Genomic DNA, 18,591 nt, shown 5'->3' on the forward strand with positions numbered 1-18,591 from the left:
TTTATAAAAAAAGGGTAGAAGACACTCTATATTGCACATTTCTATACCCTCTGTATATGCTGTATGTTTAAACATAGTAATGGCAAAAAGCAGCTGAAATGCCCTGCGTTCCACAAATGATCATGATCAATCATCATTCTCGTCCAGGGTGTGACGCCATTCCTCTCGACCCAACGCCATCTGGGATTGGTTCTTGCTCCTCATGTGACACTCAGAAACGAGCGATGAGGATAATATCGACGTTAGCAGTAATGAGTAGCTATAGCATATATAGTAATAGTTATAGGAGTAGTATTTGAGCTGTGGCGTTGAAGTTCTGGAAAATAAGAACAAATTGGCAGCCGTTCGTGTGCCGCGTACAAGAAGACGGATGTTTTGTTAACACAAACAATTTGCCTTTCTGTCTCTTTAGGGAGGCCAGTGGCTGCTGAAACATGATTAAGCATCACTTAGCTTTTACAACAGTCTTAATTAGATCGCAAAGAGATAGTGTAGTGGGAATATTTCACAGAATAATGTAGTGAACTGTGTGATGGGGATGTCGTGGTAATGCAAAACCAGCAGTGTTCATATACGAAAAGTTAGAAAGCAAACAAACCGGAATATCAGAAAGGACGGCATGCCGTGCCCAACTGGGAACTGTGTGGCTGAGAGAAGAGGACAGGATGTGTGGACTCACTAAAAATAATATTTAAATGTGGTGTAAATGTGCCAGAGCTTGGTGCTCCAACAGCAGAACGACACAGGAGTGATTTAATGTTGTCATAAGGTCCCCATAGTATCATTTATATATTTACAGTAACTTTAAGTTTAACCCTTTAACACCTAAGCCTCGAAATATCCACCTGGACTTTTTCTTTGTTTTTGCTTATTTTAACCATAAAAGGAACAGAAAATGTCCTGTGAGTGTTTTTGCCCATTTTTGCAGAATAACTTTCAATATCTTGCAGTTATTTACAATTTACTGCATATTAAAATAGTGTATTAACAATTTAAAATGAAGAAAAAAAGTTTGGTAACGCTTTGTATTAAGGTACATACACACAAGTAGCACACTAGCCCTTTGTTAGTAAGTATTAAGCATGTATTAAAACCTTATTCTACATAACCTTATTCTACCTCTATTGTGACAATGCATTAATTTACAGTCAATAAGTGATAATTAGGAGTTAATTGCAGGATATATCTTAATTAATGTCGTAATAGAGGTAGAATAAGGTGTTTAATAATTCCTAATAAAGGGCTAGTATGCTATGCATGTTAGTAAGCATCTAGTTAATGGTGAATATGTGTACCTTAAAGTAGACAAAACACTGTAGTTGTACATGAACACCCAATTTTGTGTGTTAAATTTGAAACTGTAACTGTATAACACATATCTAAAATAACTGTCATTTTTCCAACTCTCTCATCTCTGGCGACAAAGACGCTGATTCACCGGCTTCCTGCAAAAGTGCGAGCGGAATTACCGTAATAACCACATGTGGAGTTTGACGTGCAGCTTCTCCGCTTTCAGAAACAGTTGGAGTTTTTCCGACAGCACAAAGCGTTGTGTAATTGCGGTGACGCAAAGTGCGCTTGCACAAACGCGTCGTCTGTGTTGAAAAGGGTTCAATCGGCAGAGGCACTGGTTTGATTTGTTTTAAATAAGGATTTAAATTTATTTTTTTTGTCCGTTCTCGTTAATATCTCAGTGGGTTTTATATTTCTTTTTAATCCGTCACGCAGTATACTGTGTATTGTCTTAGTACAAAAACACCCCTCCGCATCGAGTCATACTTGTCGTCCCTTTCTGTAGCAGATGACTCATGAATAGATGAATATGTAGCACAGATCTCAAACTAATGTGTCCCCCTCCTCTTTCTCTCCATGTCTGTCTCAGCCACTATGGCTCGCTCTGCACTTATTTTAAAGGGTGAGCACGTTGACCTCCTGTGTGGGCTGCGTCGTGTGGCTCTCACTGATGGAGAACATGTCTGTGAGTGGGCCGGAGAGTGGTTCGAGGCACAGTGAAAGAGAGGGAAAAAAAAACAACAAAAAAACGTGTTTATGTATTAGAATACCTCAAATGTTGAAGCAGCTCTTTTGATGATAGAAATAATGATTTTCATGTTTGCTGTGTCCACGTGTTTCTGGTTTGGTGATGCAGTTAACCCTTTAACACCCAGTGTATCGCAGACGCAATTTGCGTCGCCGTAGTTACGCGACGGTTTGTGCTGTCAGAAACATTCCAACGGTTTCTGACAGCTGAGAAGGTGCACGTCAAAAAAACCAACATTGGGTTTTTATGGTAATTTTTCTGTTTCAGAAAGCCGACGAATCAGCGTCACCAGAGAGGAGAGAGTGGGAAGGACACCTGTACATAGTTCACATTTTTGGGCCTGTTTCTGGATATTGAGACATTAAGACTCAAATATGTTTTATACCAGGGGTCTCAAACTGGCAGTCCGGGGGCCACATGTGGCCATCCAATCGATTTCATGTGGCCCTCCAAACAATATCAAGTTGTAACGAGTCATTTCTATATGTTTTTATTTTTAAATGAATAGATTAATTTTGCATCATAAATATGTTTTTTGTTATTGTTGCATTTTAAAACAAGTACTTATATTTTGAAATGATCCAATCCAACTTTATTGTTCATGTGCAACTGCAGTGTTTTTTGTTTTTTCCTTCATATTAAATAGTTTATACACTATTTTAACCTGCAGTAAATTCTTTGTCAATAACTGCCAGATATTTCAAGTTATTCTGGAAAAATGCAGAAAAGCACTTACACTCTGGTGCTTTTATGGTTAAATTAAGCATTTTGGGACAGGGACATTTTGAGGGTTAGGTGTTAAAGGGTTAAAAAAAAGAAGCAAAGATGATGTCTTTGTTATCGCACTCGATAACGACAAGTTTATTTGCTCCTACATTCACTGTTTGTTTTATAATATGTGAATACAGTTGCAGGAAAGACGACTGCATGAGCTTGTTAACTTTTCTCCCCCATCATGCAAATGATCCATGTCAGGCTGATGAGCGATTCCTGACTAACACCTGAGTTTTTCCGCGGGCTGTGACAGTTTGTCTTTTTCTCTGAGATATTGGACAAGATAATATTATGGTCTACACTCGGTAGATGGGACGATACCGCGCGGCAAAAAAAATGCATAAAGACCCCGAGGCAGCTGCTGGAATGAGAAACTGTATTGTAATGTAATGTGTAAAGTAAGTTATAAGCCAAAAGTAAAGCAATAAAGTCCACATCTAAAACTCTACTGAGTAAACTGGCAGGACTGTGGCGATGTTGTGGTGACACATTGCGTGATACTCAAATGAGTGTGTGTTTTGTCCCTTTTTAAAAAGAACGGAATGGTTCAAACAGCACATCTTTTGTTTGTACCTGTTCAACACAAACATCTCATCAGCCAGTCACATTACAGCAGCTTAAAGCATTTACGCATATAGATGTGGTCATGATCAGAAACACCCGATGAAGTTGTAACGGAGCATCAGAATGGGGAAGAACGGTGATTTCAGTGACAGATTGTGGCACGGTTGTTGGTGCCACACGGACTGGGCCGAGTATTTTTCTCAACCCGCTGATCTGCAGGGATTTTCCATGCACAACCATCTGAGAGGGTTTACAGAAAATGTCCAGTGAGTGTCAGTTCTCTGGGCGAAAAGGCTTTGCTGATGCCGAAAGGGCAGAGAAGAATGAGCAGACAGGTTTGAGATGATACAAAGCCAACACTAACTCAGATCATCAAGGTTTGCAGAAGTCGATCTCTGAACACACACAAACGTATCGAACCTTAAGGCAGATGGGCTGCTCCTGACACTTTCTTAAATGTTCTCTGTACCTAATAAAGTGGCCGGCGAGTGTAAGTGAATGTCTCCTTCTCAGGGATGGGACAATGCCACGTTTTTGTGTATTATGAACGTATGAAGCTGTGAAACAAGTCGTTTCAAAGACAAAGTTCTCCAACTGTGTCTCAGATATTGTTCTCCCAAGAAGAAGAAAATAAAGAGCCCAAACATGACTCGGCTAATTGGCTTTTCCATTTTTGCAGTCTGTGCATAGTGTAGCATGCAGTATATACTCTATATAGGATCCAGTGACCACTGTCTGTGGTTCGTTGGATTAGACATGGTGTTAATAAGTAATTCACTCTGATGGCGGTGAATTCATTGTTTGCGTCTGAGGATAAAAAGAGTCCCCTCCAAATGTACATCATGAACTGTACACTTGCCGTTGCACTTAGCAATAATTGCTCTCTGCCGAAGTGATCTTTCCACCGTCACAGAGTTTAGACTGAGGCTCACAGGTTGTTTTTGCACTGTGGGTGTATTTTTTCTCTTTCTCTCCTTCGTTTTTTTGTGCGCTCTTCAGTCCTTCCACCTACGCTGTTTTCCTGTTCAATCTGGAGCCGTTGTGTTCTTGGACAGGTTTGACAGTGACTGGCTCCTACAAGGTTCCTCGTATCACAGAAGCGTATCTAAGAAAATAAAAATCCCCTTGATGCCTGTTTGTGCCGTAGTTGACTTCCGTGCAGGTGAGACTCGAGTGCCGATGTAACGGTGGAAATCCGTCGGCGGCTAACGGAGTTAGTGGTGAGCAGTGGAGTTCATAATGCAGTCAGACAGCGGATGGAGAGGAAGAGCTATCTCTTGCAGTGCTATTGCGTCTGTGTTTGCTCGCTCTTTGTCTGTCTCACTTCATCATATCCTTGTCTGTGAAAAGACAAAAACAATTCTTCATACAGTATCACTTTGGTAACTGCTTATTTTGTTAAATATATGCTGTGGCAACACTTTAAATCGAAGTTGGATTGCTTGATAAATGGAATAAATAAATAAATACATGTTTTTGACGACTCTCTCGCTCTGTCTCATTATAGGAAGTCCACGAAATTCTGAAAGAATATGAGCTGAAGTATTGCTTTGTGGACCGCAATAAAGGAACAGGTAAGACCTGGCAGACATACTCTCTGTATATTTGTGAGCGCCCTCATTCTCACAATGAAACAAATGAATTATGTTACTCAAGCCATTACCCTGACCTCAACACTTATCATAAGACCTTACCTTAAAGAAGAAGAATGGATGAATGTTCTGTGGTCGTCATAAAGATGAGCATATAAGAGCACGCGCATACACACCGACGCAGGTTTTCTCCAATTATTCTGAAAAGTTAATCCAGAAATCCACAACCCCAGTGTAACTATCAACACAACAAGTATTTATGTGATCATAGTTCGATAGAAAGTAGTGCTGAAGTGAAAGAAACATACCGTAGAACAGCGGTCCCCAAACTTTTATGAATATTTTCACAGACTGGTATAGAAACAACTTAAAACAAATCCTGATATTGTCTGTTAAATGACGCTTTATTTTTTTTGGAAGTGGAAAGCTCTTCTTCTTCTTCTTCTTCTTCTGTCTCCTCCTTCAAGCAGTACTGCTGACCTGAGTGAGGGAGTGGTTGTGTGTATACAGCAGCAGCAGCAGTCCAACTGTTGAAAGGGATTTTTGAGGGGGTCCTTCACTTTTCTGTTTTCAAAAGCAAATCACTTCCTTGATTTGATGGGATTATTCAACACTGCGTGAACTCAAACGTCACAGCATTTGAATCTAATGAATATTTGTTGACATATTTTTTTGAGTCTTGGCACAAAATCACAGGCGTATGATTTTTAATGAGCAAAGATAAACAAGGATGGTTTGTTTTTGCAGACCCTCATTCGTGTTCTTTCGGCTTCTCCCTCTCCGGGGGCCACAGCGGATGATTCGCATATTTGATTTGGCAAAGATTTTTTTTTTTATGCCCTTCTTGACACAACCCTCCCATTTACCCGCGCTTGGGACCGGGACAATTTAGCGTTCATTTAGAGTGTCTAGTTAACAATGAGCAATGGGATTTGTCACCTTGCTCGAGGGTACCCCAACTCCAACCGGCAACCCTTCGCTTACTAAACCTTTAATTTCAACTGTCATAAAAATAGGAAAGCACAAACATTTTAGTCGTCTTTCAAAAACTTTATTTATTTATCTGGCAAACAACAAGCTGAATTCACCTTTTTATACCCAACTTTTTATGTCAGGAAAAAAAGTCAAGCAACAACACTCAACCACTAAAACTAAATTATAAAATTCATGGCTAACAATAATAATAATTATATTTTGGTTAAAGAGCTACCTACATACTGGTGTAGAGAAACATAAATAAAATGGTTTTGATAATTACCGATGCTGAATGATTTTTAATCCCAACATATCGTCCAGTACCTTGTTTCCACGCAGAACAACACAAACACTCACAATGAGGAGGCCACCTGCCCCGCGAGTGTCTCTCTTTCCAGGGAAATCTCACAGTGCCTATATTTAGTCGGTGCAGTCAGCTGAGCTCCCTGAAACGTAACACTCGCAGAAAGTCGAGGGGAGGCTGCAAACAGCGGAGAAATCAAAGTGCCAGCCTGTCCAAAAGGTTAATGCTGTTTTAAGAGCAAATAAGAGCCTGATGAAACACGGGGCCCCTGTCGGACCAGTAGCCATGTAACTCTACCAATTAGGCCGCTGTGGTAGTGACGGTGTTAAGCTCTGGTGAACTTAGTGGAGTGGGATGAGAATCCAGGGTCTTCGACATCACTGGCTCTTAACCCTTAGAACACATTACTGTGTAAGTATATACAGAGGCTATACAAATGTGCACTATAGAGTGTCTTATATCCTTTTTTTCAGCACAACCTAAGCAATCTGATGAAATGGTTTTCTTTTCATTTACACCAACTATATAAACACACCTGAGCAAAAAGTACTCGCACAATTATTGCTACTTTTACAGTATATCGATATAAAATGAATCATGACTTTGACTCAGCAACACACAAGAGGATGAAAAAAACCCCACATTTTTTTAAAGCTTGAATATGTGACCTATAAACACACACCACCGGGATGTCCATATAAGGAGTTGTGAGTTATTTCCACGGCAATTTACCATGGGTGCACCTGTGGAACAGATCTGTGCCACGTGAGCACTAAGCGTTACAGACAAATCTAGATTTTTTTCCATACGTCACTCACAGCAGTGGGGAACCGACAGGGCCTTCTACGCCAAGATTAATTATATATATATATATATATATATATATATATATATATATATATATATATATATATATATACATATATATGTGTATATGTATACCCCGGCGAAAGTGAGGGCCGACTTGCGCTGGCCTTGGTGGGATCCCGGAGTTGCCGGGCGTTTGAGGATGCTCATGAATTTATTTGTCCATGTGTGGTTTGTTGTGCGCCGTGATTTCATAGCGCTGTCCATGGTGATGAAATGAGCCTCGGTGTCAGCAGCGTCACTGGGTGACCTCACTGACCAGTTAGGGTCAGTTTCATGACATTTTGGTCACTCATCAGTTTCAAGGTCAAATGTAAAGCTGGGAAGCTTTGATAGCTCGTGCTCTTACCTTGAAGCAGACAAAGTACATCGAAAACACACCTGTACTGGAGTGTTCAGTCTTTTTTTTTTTAAATAAAACTCATGACCTTAACTAAATTCTCTTCATTTCTTGCTTTCAGCCAAGGCCGTTGACGGAACTCTCTTACAATTGTGTATTCAAGTCCTTTTCCGTCTTAATACAAAGAAATAATGTTGAGACTCCTTGAAGTTGTTTTATTTTATTCATTGAAACGTTTGGAAAAAAAAAACGGAAAACGAGAGACGGAAAGAGAGGTGAGAGGGAGATACTGACAGTGACCATGACAGTGGTGGTGATGGTGTCGTCAAAGACGTCATCAAAGTTCACCGTGGTCATCGCAAACGCAGATTTACAGTTTGAGGCAGAAGGCGAAAACCTGTCAGTTTTTCTCCAACACTTCCTCACCCAAAAGTCCTCGCCTCAGTGTCGCACTTCCTCGGGTCCTCCGTTACACACCGCGGCCAGTTTGAAGTCAGTAGGAGGAGCAGTTGTCAAACATTGACAGACATTCTTCCGTTTATTAGCAGAGTGGAGGAAACTCTACCTGTCAGTTTTTCTAGACTTGACACCGCACTTTACTGGGTCCTCAGCTGTGCGTCCACACAGTGTGACGTGGAATTGGATATGCAGTCAAACAATCGTAAATAAATGAATGAATACAGTTTGACATTTGTGGAAAAAAGCTTTTTTTGCTTTCTTTCCATGAGCAGAATTTGTATTATGTCATAGTGACTGTGTGATGAATGATAAGTTGATCAGCATCAGCAGTAGCCAACAATGTGCTTAGAAAGCCAAACAGTCATTCTCACCAAAGTCCCCACGACCTAATTAACATCACATTGGAAGAGACGAGATGTTTGAATAAAAATCTCAAAAGAACCTTTCATTTCCTGTGCTATATCATCTTAATCTGTGCAGCAAAAGACCACCGTTGGCATATGAATCCACTTTAGTGTAGAGCAGTGATTCTGACTTAGCTACAGAGACATGAGGGGTGTTGGGTGCAAGGAAACTGCGTCAGTGCTATGATTAAAGGTCCAACTTAAATTTTTTTCATTTGTCAGAAATTGAAGATAAAGTCAGTTAATCAGTTTTAAACCACCTGATTGTTTGGTTTATGGGAGGCGGCTTAGCTCTGCTGCAAGGCTTTTAAGTGGAGCTCACAGAAGGGCACAGATCATGCCTGTTGTAGTCTCACTGTTCTGGTTACCAGCGGATTTTAGAATCCATTTAAAAATCTTGACCCTTTTACTTTTCTTACTTTTTAGAGCGTTGCATGGTCAAACTCCTCCTTACGTCTCTGTCCGAGGTCAGCAGGTCAGATGTTACTTTCCAATGACCCACTGAATGTGGAACGCTCTCCCTTTTTTCCCTTCGCTGCATAGTCACTGTTGCCGTTTTTTAAAAAGCAGTAAACCCTTTTACACTTATTTTTTTTATTATTATTTTATTTTTTTTGCTTATTGTAACCATGAGCTTTTGCCCATTTTTCCAGAATAAGATTCAATTTCTGGCAGTTATATACAATTTACTGTATGTTAAAATAGTGTGTTAGCATTTTTTTAATGAAGAAAAACAAAAGATTAAAAGTTTTATTTAATTTTTATTTTACTTGTATTGCCCTGTGAAGCACTTTGTGATTACATATCTGTGAAAGTTGCTATATAAATACATTTTACTTACCTACTTTTAAGGGAAGTGTGAGATGAGGAATATTCAGTTGTAATGTGCACCAACACGTTGCTGAATTTTCAAGGTAGTGAGTTATTCACAACCAGATGTTACGCACAATTTCCCGATCACACTGCAATTAATTTCAGTGTTTGAACAGGTCTGAGTTCTTGCTGCTGAGGAGATGTCCAGTCGCAGGACAGAGGGTTGAGAGCGTCTCCTTTCCCTCCATTACATCCTAATGTATTGATCTGAGATCTGAGCTCAGAACCAAGCATGACTTCAGAGTGGCAGTATCAAGCCTGAAAAACATGTTCATTGGAGCCAAGACAAGAACCTGACCAAACTGTAGACGCCAGTCTGCTTCCAGTCAGACTGTTTGGCTTCACTCGAGAGAACATTTTTAAATTCATTTTCGGTCTCCTGTGTTTCTATTTTTTCCTTTAAAATCATGACCACAGACACCATAGCTAATTGTGAAACCATTACATTTCATTTGTTTGTGCTTCGGTATTCATGCTTATTGTGCGCGTAAAAAAATGCACAGCTGTGTTTCCTGTGTGTTCTTACAGGAAGGGTGTTGCTGATCATTGTGTGTGTGTGTGTGTGACATGACAATCAGCTTGAACTCACCAGCCACTGGATCAGTTTTCATGGCAGCTGGATAACATCGCCCCGACCAAGTGTTTACAGTGTGACTCACCCTCGCATCTTCTCTCCCACTGTCTCTTCACTCTCATGGCTTAGAAAATAAACACAGATTTCTGTTTACTCCTGTCGCTGCCACCATGCAACACAAAAATGTCAAGTGTTGCTCTCCTTGACTCGGATTTTAGGTGAACGCCTGAGATTTCTTCAAGTTCTGAATTAACCTTGATGTAGAACTGTTGTGCACAGTACTGTTACTGCTTTCTCCCAGATTCATTCATCCTTTACTTATTAATTATTCTTTGTTGTTAGTCTGTTAGTGTCTTCTTCTTCTTCTTCTTCTTCTTCTTGTTCTGCTCCACAGCTGTTGACATCTGTAATCCCCTAAATCAAACACCAGGGCCACATTGGATTCCCGAGCAGAGCTTCTGCATCACAGAAGAACATTTAAGCACAATGAATTGATTAGAGCAGCCACACTTGCCAGTGCAAGACTTGTCTCTGATGCTTCCCACGTGAATGAGCCACGTCAATTTGGGAATAGACGGGGGGAAAAAGATCTTTCAAATCAGTCTCAACAGCTACGGTCTGTGCAGTCTGCTAGACCTTTCTCAGACACAGCACATCCTGTGTTTCTTTTTCTGCAAAGATTTATTGGGAAGTGCACAAGTCACAAATGAGTAGGTTAATACTGGGATCAGAGAATGAGCAGGGGCTCGGGGATAATGCCCACGAAATATCTGAAATGGCTCTTAAAATATAAATATCTGTGGCGTTTATTTCCCCCTGTAATAAACTTTTGCAAAGCCAGAGTCACAAAGTGTCACCTAATCACCTGTAGCGCGCACACAACTCCTCCTCCTTCCTGCTCCATGTTTGCCAGGGCAGCGAGCCGAGGGCTATGGTGACTGGCTGGTCTGCTCACACAACATGGAGTGGTTTATTATGTTAAATACCTCGACTCAAACAAAATGAGGTAGAAACAGGCCCCAAAATAGATGATGTTACTGGACCCGTCGCAGGCTCTGGCCCTCCCTCAGCATCTAAACAAAAGCTGTCAAAGATGTAATTATTCGTGGTTGGAACATCTGACAATACTGGACACATTTCCATGTATTTCCCTCCACTATATCATGTAAAATGTTATGGTGGTGCGGTTGTCAATAAATAAAAAGATGATAAAATTAGATTTGATGAGAACCCTGGCAGTGAAAATGAAAATGATTCTGGAAAATATCCCTGAAACATATTTCACAGAGGAAAAACAAGCCCCTGCCAAAAGATTTTTTTATTTTTTATTTATTGCTCTTTTCCTCTATAAAGTTCTAGCACAACTCGACTCACTGGGATAGCGCCTGCTGCTTTTTTAGTACCTGCTCTGACGAGGTTTAAAGCGAGCTGAGCCGATGCTAACATGGGACGTCAACGGACTGTCGGCCACTGATTGGTCAGAGAGTCGTCACTGGAAGAGTCATGAGCACAACGTCCGACAAAAGACAACTCGTTCTCATCGTAGCAAAGTTTAACGACAAAAAAAGCGATTTCCAAGTCCTATCTGAACACAAATGTGATTTGTAAACAGTGACTCATGAGGCAACCACCGTAAAACCTACTTTAGAACAAAGATTTCAGTGTCCATCGAGGCTGTTCTTTCTCTTTGTGGTACATTTCTAATGGAGTCTGTGCAGGAACTACTGAACTAATCTTTTGAATTAACTGATTCTAATGATGAACCGAGTAGAGTCGAGCCGCGCCGCACTAGAAATGTATAGTGTAAAAGCGCCATCAGTTTCAATTTAATTCAGTTTAATTGAATACGTAAAACATAGCTGCAGCCCTTCCACAAGCATCCAGTGTGGCCTTAATATGAACAAAGATTCAGGACACCTGTCTGTCACTTACCTGAGAGTGAGGTGAGGTTTGGCTCATTGTATCAGCAGGTGCTGAGAACAGAGACGGGGACACACGGAATGAGTGTAATCCGTCTCAGTTAACTTTGTTGCCGAGCTCGTGGCAGAGATGTGTTCGATGTGTTCATCCGTCTTGGTGAATGTGGCTGTCTATGATGTCGTTTGTTCAGCTTTAACAAGGGAGGCCATCAGCAAGTTTTACCCACACTTGTTACACAACATTGAATTGTGGAAAAGTTTGACATTTTTTTGACGACGTGAAACTCATTTGTCCATAAATCATTCAGCGTGGTTGACGATCTCTCAACCACTGCTCTCACATCTTACAGATCATTTTGAGAACATAACAATGCAGACCACAGCTGTCATCAATCAAATGTGACATTGGTTTTAATATTTCTTCAACCCCCCAGGCTCTCTAATACACGTATAATGCAATATGAACTATATCATGACTCATTTCTCATTAATGAGGTCAACTTTGTCATTTGGTTCTTTACACATAAATGGCTAAAGAATCTGTTTTAAGCTACAGCCAGACTTTTAACTTAAAGTGACAGTTGTACCTAGATATGCATGTTCATCAGGGTCATCGACACTGGAGTCATTTTCGTCGTTGCCTCCAAGCATCATTTCTGGCGTTTGAGACACCCGTGTGGGTGAGGCTCTGCTGACGAGGATGAGTAGTGACATCACTCCTCCAGGGAGGAGAAAATGGCTGCACCATTTTTAATATGTGTGCTAAGAGATTACTGTAATTGGTGTGAAATGCAGACGTATTCCCAGAGTTGAGAGAGTATCACATATGCAGACAAACAAACACAGCCGAGCATGAACCAGTGTTTCACTGCTCTGTCGCTCTCTTGGGAGGAGTCTTTTGTTGGTGTGTGTGTGTGTGTGTGTGTGTGTTTGAAGTCCTTTTATCAGTGAGTTCATTGTACATCAGAGAGGACAGACAGGGCGGTTGTTTTTACACGTGTTTCATTTTCACGTTAGAAATGCGTGCGACGTGTGTCTGTGTATACGGAGAGTGTGATCCTGCTTTTCATGAACATTTCTTTCATTTTAATGCACAGTCTTTTTTTTTATGAGCCCAACACTGGTTTGATTTGTAAATGTGATATTTAGGAAACCAAGAAAACCAAACATTATCACTATGATTTAACAGCTGAAAGATAGTCATGCTTTCTGTCCGACAGCTGACGGTGATTACCTGACCCTTCTTTCCCTCATAACTTTACCCAGGTGTATCTACTCTTACAGGGTGCCACTTCAATAGAATTCCCTTTTTGTTTTTTCTTTAAATGTAAAATCTGTTTCTATCTACAGCCATTTTATTGTGTGGAAATTATTGCAACAAATAAATCAAGGTTATTAGGGTCTGGGCCAATATTGAGCCAACACATTAAAGTGGAGCGTCTCGATTTTTAATGCACTTTCTTTTCTGTGCTGCAGTTTGTTGTTTCCTTTAGTTGAATGTATACAACCATTACATCCCTCATAGGTTAAAATGGTGGCAATAATAATGTATTAATAATTAAAGAATTGACACAGGCTGTATAAAGGTCTCGTATAAAGCACATAAAAGTATTGGTAGTAGTTGTTTTTATAGTATTACTCAAGTATTAGTTAAGTAAAAGTCTTAAAAGTGATTTTCTGATATAAAATGTACAAAAGTTTTAGAAGTAAAAGTATTTTATTTAAGGTCGTTAGGATTGAGACATGGTGGCTCAGTGGTAGGGCGAGTTGTCTTTTGGAACTGGAAGGTTGTGGGTTAATTGTCCGGCTCTGCTAGTCTATATGTGTCCTTGAGTAAGAGCAAGTGAGATAAAATAAAGATTGATATACGGACCGTGAGACACAAGCAAATGTGTGTATCATTTGTTCTGTTAAACTGTTAAACTTAGATTTGTTCAGATGGACAGGAAATCAAATCAGCTAAGCACACTGGCCCAACCAGTACCAATAGAGGTATCTTGCGTACCACTGTTGGTACACGCACCACAGTTTGAGAGTCATGGGTTTAGACTCATAACGAATTTAGTGGGTGTGTCTTTGGAGATGACATGGGTCAACAGTCTGTCACTGATGCTCCTCTGAGCTCTGCTCTAATCAGTGCAGCGTTGGCATACAGCAGCACTTCATGACCATATCGGTTCACTCAGCCAGCCTCCGCCATTGGACTTATTCGGTCATGATGATGGGGAGTGTTTATGTCTGTGTGTCTGTCGGCGTGTTTCGCTGTTTGTGTGGACGGATCTCTGTGTCTCCATTTGTGGCTGTTGCTTCAGCTCCTTGGCTAATGATGACTTCTTTTTTTTTCATCCTCCCAAACACCGACCCTATGACACACAGATGCAGAATATCCACTACCTTTGTTCCTTCCTTAGTGCTACCTCTTCCTTTTTAAAGGTTTTATTGCAGGGATTATTTCCCGATAAAATATCTGTTCCCTCATTGTTTATTGATCTTTGCCTTCTTTCCACGTCTTACTGCCTTCGGCTGCTTAGGCCCCCCCACCCCCTCCTTATTTATTCCCTTCCTCGTTTCCTTCCCTCACCAGTAGCAAACACACACACACACACACTTAACCAGTAGCTTGTTAGTTGACCAATGGTCTGTGTTCAAGAAGCTCAGCATCCTTTATTATCAGTCTTCTTGCTCATATTACTACTTTCTGGTGGGATTACCAGCCTTGGATAAAATATCATGATCAATACAGATTATAAACGGATATAATCAGATTGCAGATCTCTTGTTTTGGATTAACATCACCTTTTGCCCAAGAGGCTTTTGAGTAATGAAGATTGTTTGTGATTAAAATAGCTTGTTCATAGCGCTGGGCGACATGGCCAAAAAATGATCACAATTAAAAAGCTTCAAATCAGTAGCTATTGATTATTCTTGTAATAACACGTCAGAGAGATAAAGATTGAGTTTAGCTCCTTTAGGAATGTTGGAAAAACAGGAAACCTACGAGCCAAAAAAATCAATACAATATGTTTTAAAGGGAAAATTATTCAGCGATATATGTGTGGTCCCCGCGACCCTCATGTGGAGGATCAAGCGGTAGAAGATGAGTGAGTGAGTGAGTGAGTGAGTGAGTGAGTGATATATGTGGTTATCTCTACTTGTTACCAATACGTGTTCTTAAAGATATGATGTTTAACCTACGAGACTAATGTTACATATTTTGTTCAGTACTGTGGGTACCGGAAAGCAGAGAAATAGAGCTTTGCGCCCATGTACTTGTCGTAACAGTAGCCCTCTGGACCTCTGCGGGACGACAGTCCAATCACAGACAAGATTCACTAGCTTTTGTTTGTGACGTCAGCTTCTCAGTTCCCTAATTCCTAAACGGTTGAATAACTGCTAGATATGGAAAGTGAAAGTTATCTTGGAAAAAGGGGCAGAAAGAATCACTCGCTCATTGAACATTTTGTGACAATTCTACAGCCATAAAATCCAAATAACTCCAAACATTACATACTGTGTCTTTAAGTTGTTATTCACAAGATTCATGAGATTCAAATGCTTGTTGGTTTAAAGGGAGTTTTTTCTCTCTCCACTGACTTGCTCTCTGTAATGTTGTAAAAGTTTCTGTGTGATTTGGCACTATACAAATCAAATTGAATTGAGTTGAACAACACAAGGAAAGTTGCCCCTTTGGGCAGAGTTTACTTTTTAGACACTGAATTATCTGAAAAGTTTGAGACGGGTTTGAGTGGCTGGCATCAGGACTCTTCTGCTGAGACTGAACTCGGGTCTGAATCTGAAGTGGAACCTCTGCTGGTGGCATACGCGCGAGTCGACAGGCACAGCGACGCACATATTTACATATAGGCACAGACAGACAGACAGGCATGTGACTGTCTGCCAGCCTGTTAAGAATCTGCAGGCATCAGTCCATCCATCCAGCAACCAGCCACACTGAGCTCGAGCTGCTTCCACATGACGGACCACCAATCTGTGTGTGTGTCTGTGTGTGTGCGTGCGTGTGTACGTGCGTGTGTGCTCATTCGGCAGTGTTGCGGAACCAGGGATCTGAAATACAATAGCGAGGGGTTATCGTGGGAATCCCTGCTTTTCAATGGAGGCCTTTGTGTTTGTCTCTGCACTGTCCAGTAATGAAGACGACAAACACATGCTGGCAAAAAGGTTCAGTGACCTGTCACTGTGTGTGTCTGTGTGTGCACATAATAGGAAAATACACACACTGAGAGACAAGTATAGAATCAGTGCTTTGACCCAGGCATCGTTTTTAGAATATTTTTAATGTGATTAAAACACTGATTAAAGTTATTTGTTGCTGGTTGTTTACTCCTGTTCTCTTTCAATTCTGTCTTTTCCTCTCGCCGTCTTATACACATTGATATTGTGTCTTTGGGTTGCTGTTGGTTTTGTCGTGACAAGCTTTGCGAGTCGTTTGTGATGTCTGGAAGGCTGCGTTTTTAGTTGAGACGGAGAATGGTGAAAGTGACAGTTGGAGAAATGGCTGTGGCTCGCCGCCTGGGGTTTCTGCAAATGTCTGAAAACATTACACTCATTACCAGCAGCGCTGTGGTTCGGTTTATACTTTATACTTTTCTGACGATGAATGCCTGAGAATCACTTTTTTTTTTTTACAGTCAAAAAGTTTTCTATGTTTTGCTGCTGTCTGTTTACAGGATTGCATTAACATTAGTAAACTGATTTTAATGGAATGTAATATAGCCGTGGGCCATGGAAGAATTTTGATCTATAGATCAAATCAAGGGAGATTTCCTAACTTTCTTGAGGGGTTTATCAACATTTCTGCCCATTTCTAAAATCAATGCACAGAAAAAATATTATACTTAGACTACACTTAGACTATAGGTTTGTGCATGCTGTGAAGACTTTTTTTTACTCAATGTGCAAACATGTTTGTACATGCAGCACAAATTGCATTGAAAATCTGGATTATTCTCCACATTGTTGGATTGTGAATCTGCTGAAATCAACATTCAAGTTGATTTTGCACTGAGTTTGATCTTGTGCTCCTTTACTGCACATTAAGGGCATTTATTGAAATGATCCCATTAGCTGTAGAGTTGAGCACTTGGCTCTTGAGTGCAGCGTCTTTGTTTGTTCTTGTGTGAGATGAGAACAGACACGCACAACAATACCTAACAGTCATTAAGATACTCAGCATTTCTTTTAGCGTTTGTTACTTTTTTCCCCTCCATCTTGTCTCAAGTGACAGCAGCTGAATCCTTCTAATTGCTTCCCTGGACAGCAGCTTGTCACTGCTCTCTCTTCTTTTCTTTCTCCCTCTGCATCTCACTGCCTCCCAGTTTTCCTTCCCTCACTTCCTCCGCTCTCCTTCTTCTTCTTCTGCTCCGCTCTCTGTCATCATCTGTCCATCTGTCTCCTGGTGAATCACTAAATGCAAATCAGCGCAGGCCACGCAAATGTGATGCGGCTGTTATCTTTGATCACTCCCACAGTCACACACACACACACACACACACGGGGACCCCTGTTACCTCCTGGCTCTTTCTGTCAGACCGACTGCATGTGTGAATATGTGGAGTTTCATGTGTGTGTGCTTTCCATTTAGGGTGTAGATTATTTAGAGCTTCATTTGGCCGAGTGCGCTTGGTAGCTAATGAAGTGACAAGTAACAGTCCATGCACACATACCTCAGCTTGTTTAAAATGGCTGAGAGGAGGATGATGATGATGATGATGATGGTGGTGATGTTTCTCTTTTCTCTGCTGCTTTTGGAGTGCATTATTCGTGCCTGTATTTGCTCATAACACGGCGACTGCCAATAAAGGGGCTGAAATGATGAAAATTCTCCTCAAATGTGACAGTACTTGAGATGACGAAGCTGCTGAAATTGGTTCCATAATTCACCCACATGAGACATAACAATTATTAAATTATTTTGTGTGACTGATTAAACCATAGATCAATGATTGGAAGTCCCCGGGCTGCAGACTAGTACCAGACCTTGAATTTTATTTAAAGGCTTTTTTCTAAAGTTTCATTTAGAATTCTGTTCGGTTCCTTTTTTGTAAAGGTTTCATTTGTCCTCCATTATAATACTGAAGTGTGAGCTTTGCTTTGTTTTTAAGGATTGACTGTGCTGCAATAATGACTTGATTGAAAGAAAAAATAATCATTAGGATATCATGAGCATTTTCTTTTGCTGTTAGCATCTCAATATGATTTATCATAAATGAAAAATGGTCATTAGTTGCCTCATAATTGTCAAAAAATAGACATTCTTTCCCTTCTTTTTTTTTAAACCCAACACCTGGTAAAAGACCTGATGGTGTGATGAAAAAAACCAAAAGCAGCTGATGTATTGTTTTAAAGTTTAACTATAGCTGCCAAAAACTAGGTTGGAAAGAACATTTCAAATCTCTCTGTGACAATCTACATTAGAAATTATGTTTTAAAAAGATCACTTTGTATTAACCTGCATTTCCTAGCCCCTTACCCTAACCTTAACCATCACAACTAAATGCCTAACCTTATCATAATAACACATAATCCCAACTATAACCAATAATCTAAGCATAATTTAAATCTTAGCCTTAAATTTAAGAACTTCCTCAGAAATGATGTTCTGCCCAATAAGGACCAGGTATTGGTCTCCATGAGGACTACTGGTCCTTCAGGTGTGTGTGTGTGTGTGTGTGTGTGTGTGTGTGTGTGTGTGTGTGTGTGTGTGTGTGTGTGTGTGTGTTTGATATTTTGAGATAATTTAAGTATCAAAACTACCAGTGTGTCATCAGATAAGGCTTTTTTCTTTTTATAATAAGAAGCAGCAGCACATTCTTTCGTTTTTTACTTCAGAGGCTCATCAGTTGCCTGTTAATGTATCTTCTGAACTAATCACTACTTAATATGTA

General features: G+C 40.4%; 1 protein-coding gene across 1 annotated transcript in view; it reads left to right on the top strand.

Annotated features, from left to right (window-relative positions):
* The window catches only part of raver2 (ribonucleoprotein, PTB-binding 2), a 59,849-nt gene that overhangs the window by 8,732 nt on the left and 32,526 nt on the right, over positions 1-18,591 (top strand). The window contains exon 2 of the mRNA XM_044044480.1: positions 4,887-4,953. Within this exon, the coding sequence (XP_043900415.1) occupies positions 4,887-4,953 (67 nt within the window). The remainder of the gene's footprint in view (positions 1-4,886; positions 4,954-18,591) is intronic.

The sequence above is a fragment of the Solea senegalensis genome, linkage group LG14, assembly GCF_019176455.1.
Source record: "Solea senegalensis isolate Sse05_10M linkage group LG14, IFAPA_SoseM_1, whole genome shotgun sequence".
NCBI classification, from domain to species: domain Eukaryota; kingdom Metazoa; phylum Chordata; class Actinopteri; order Pleuronectiformes; family Soleidae; genus Solea; species Solea senegalensis.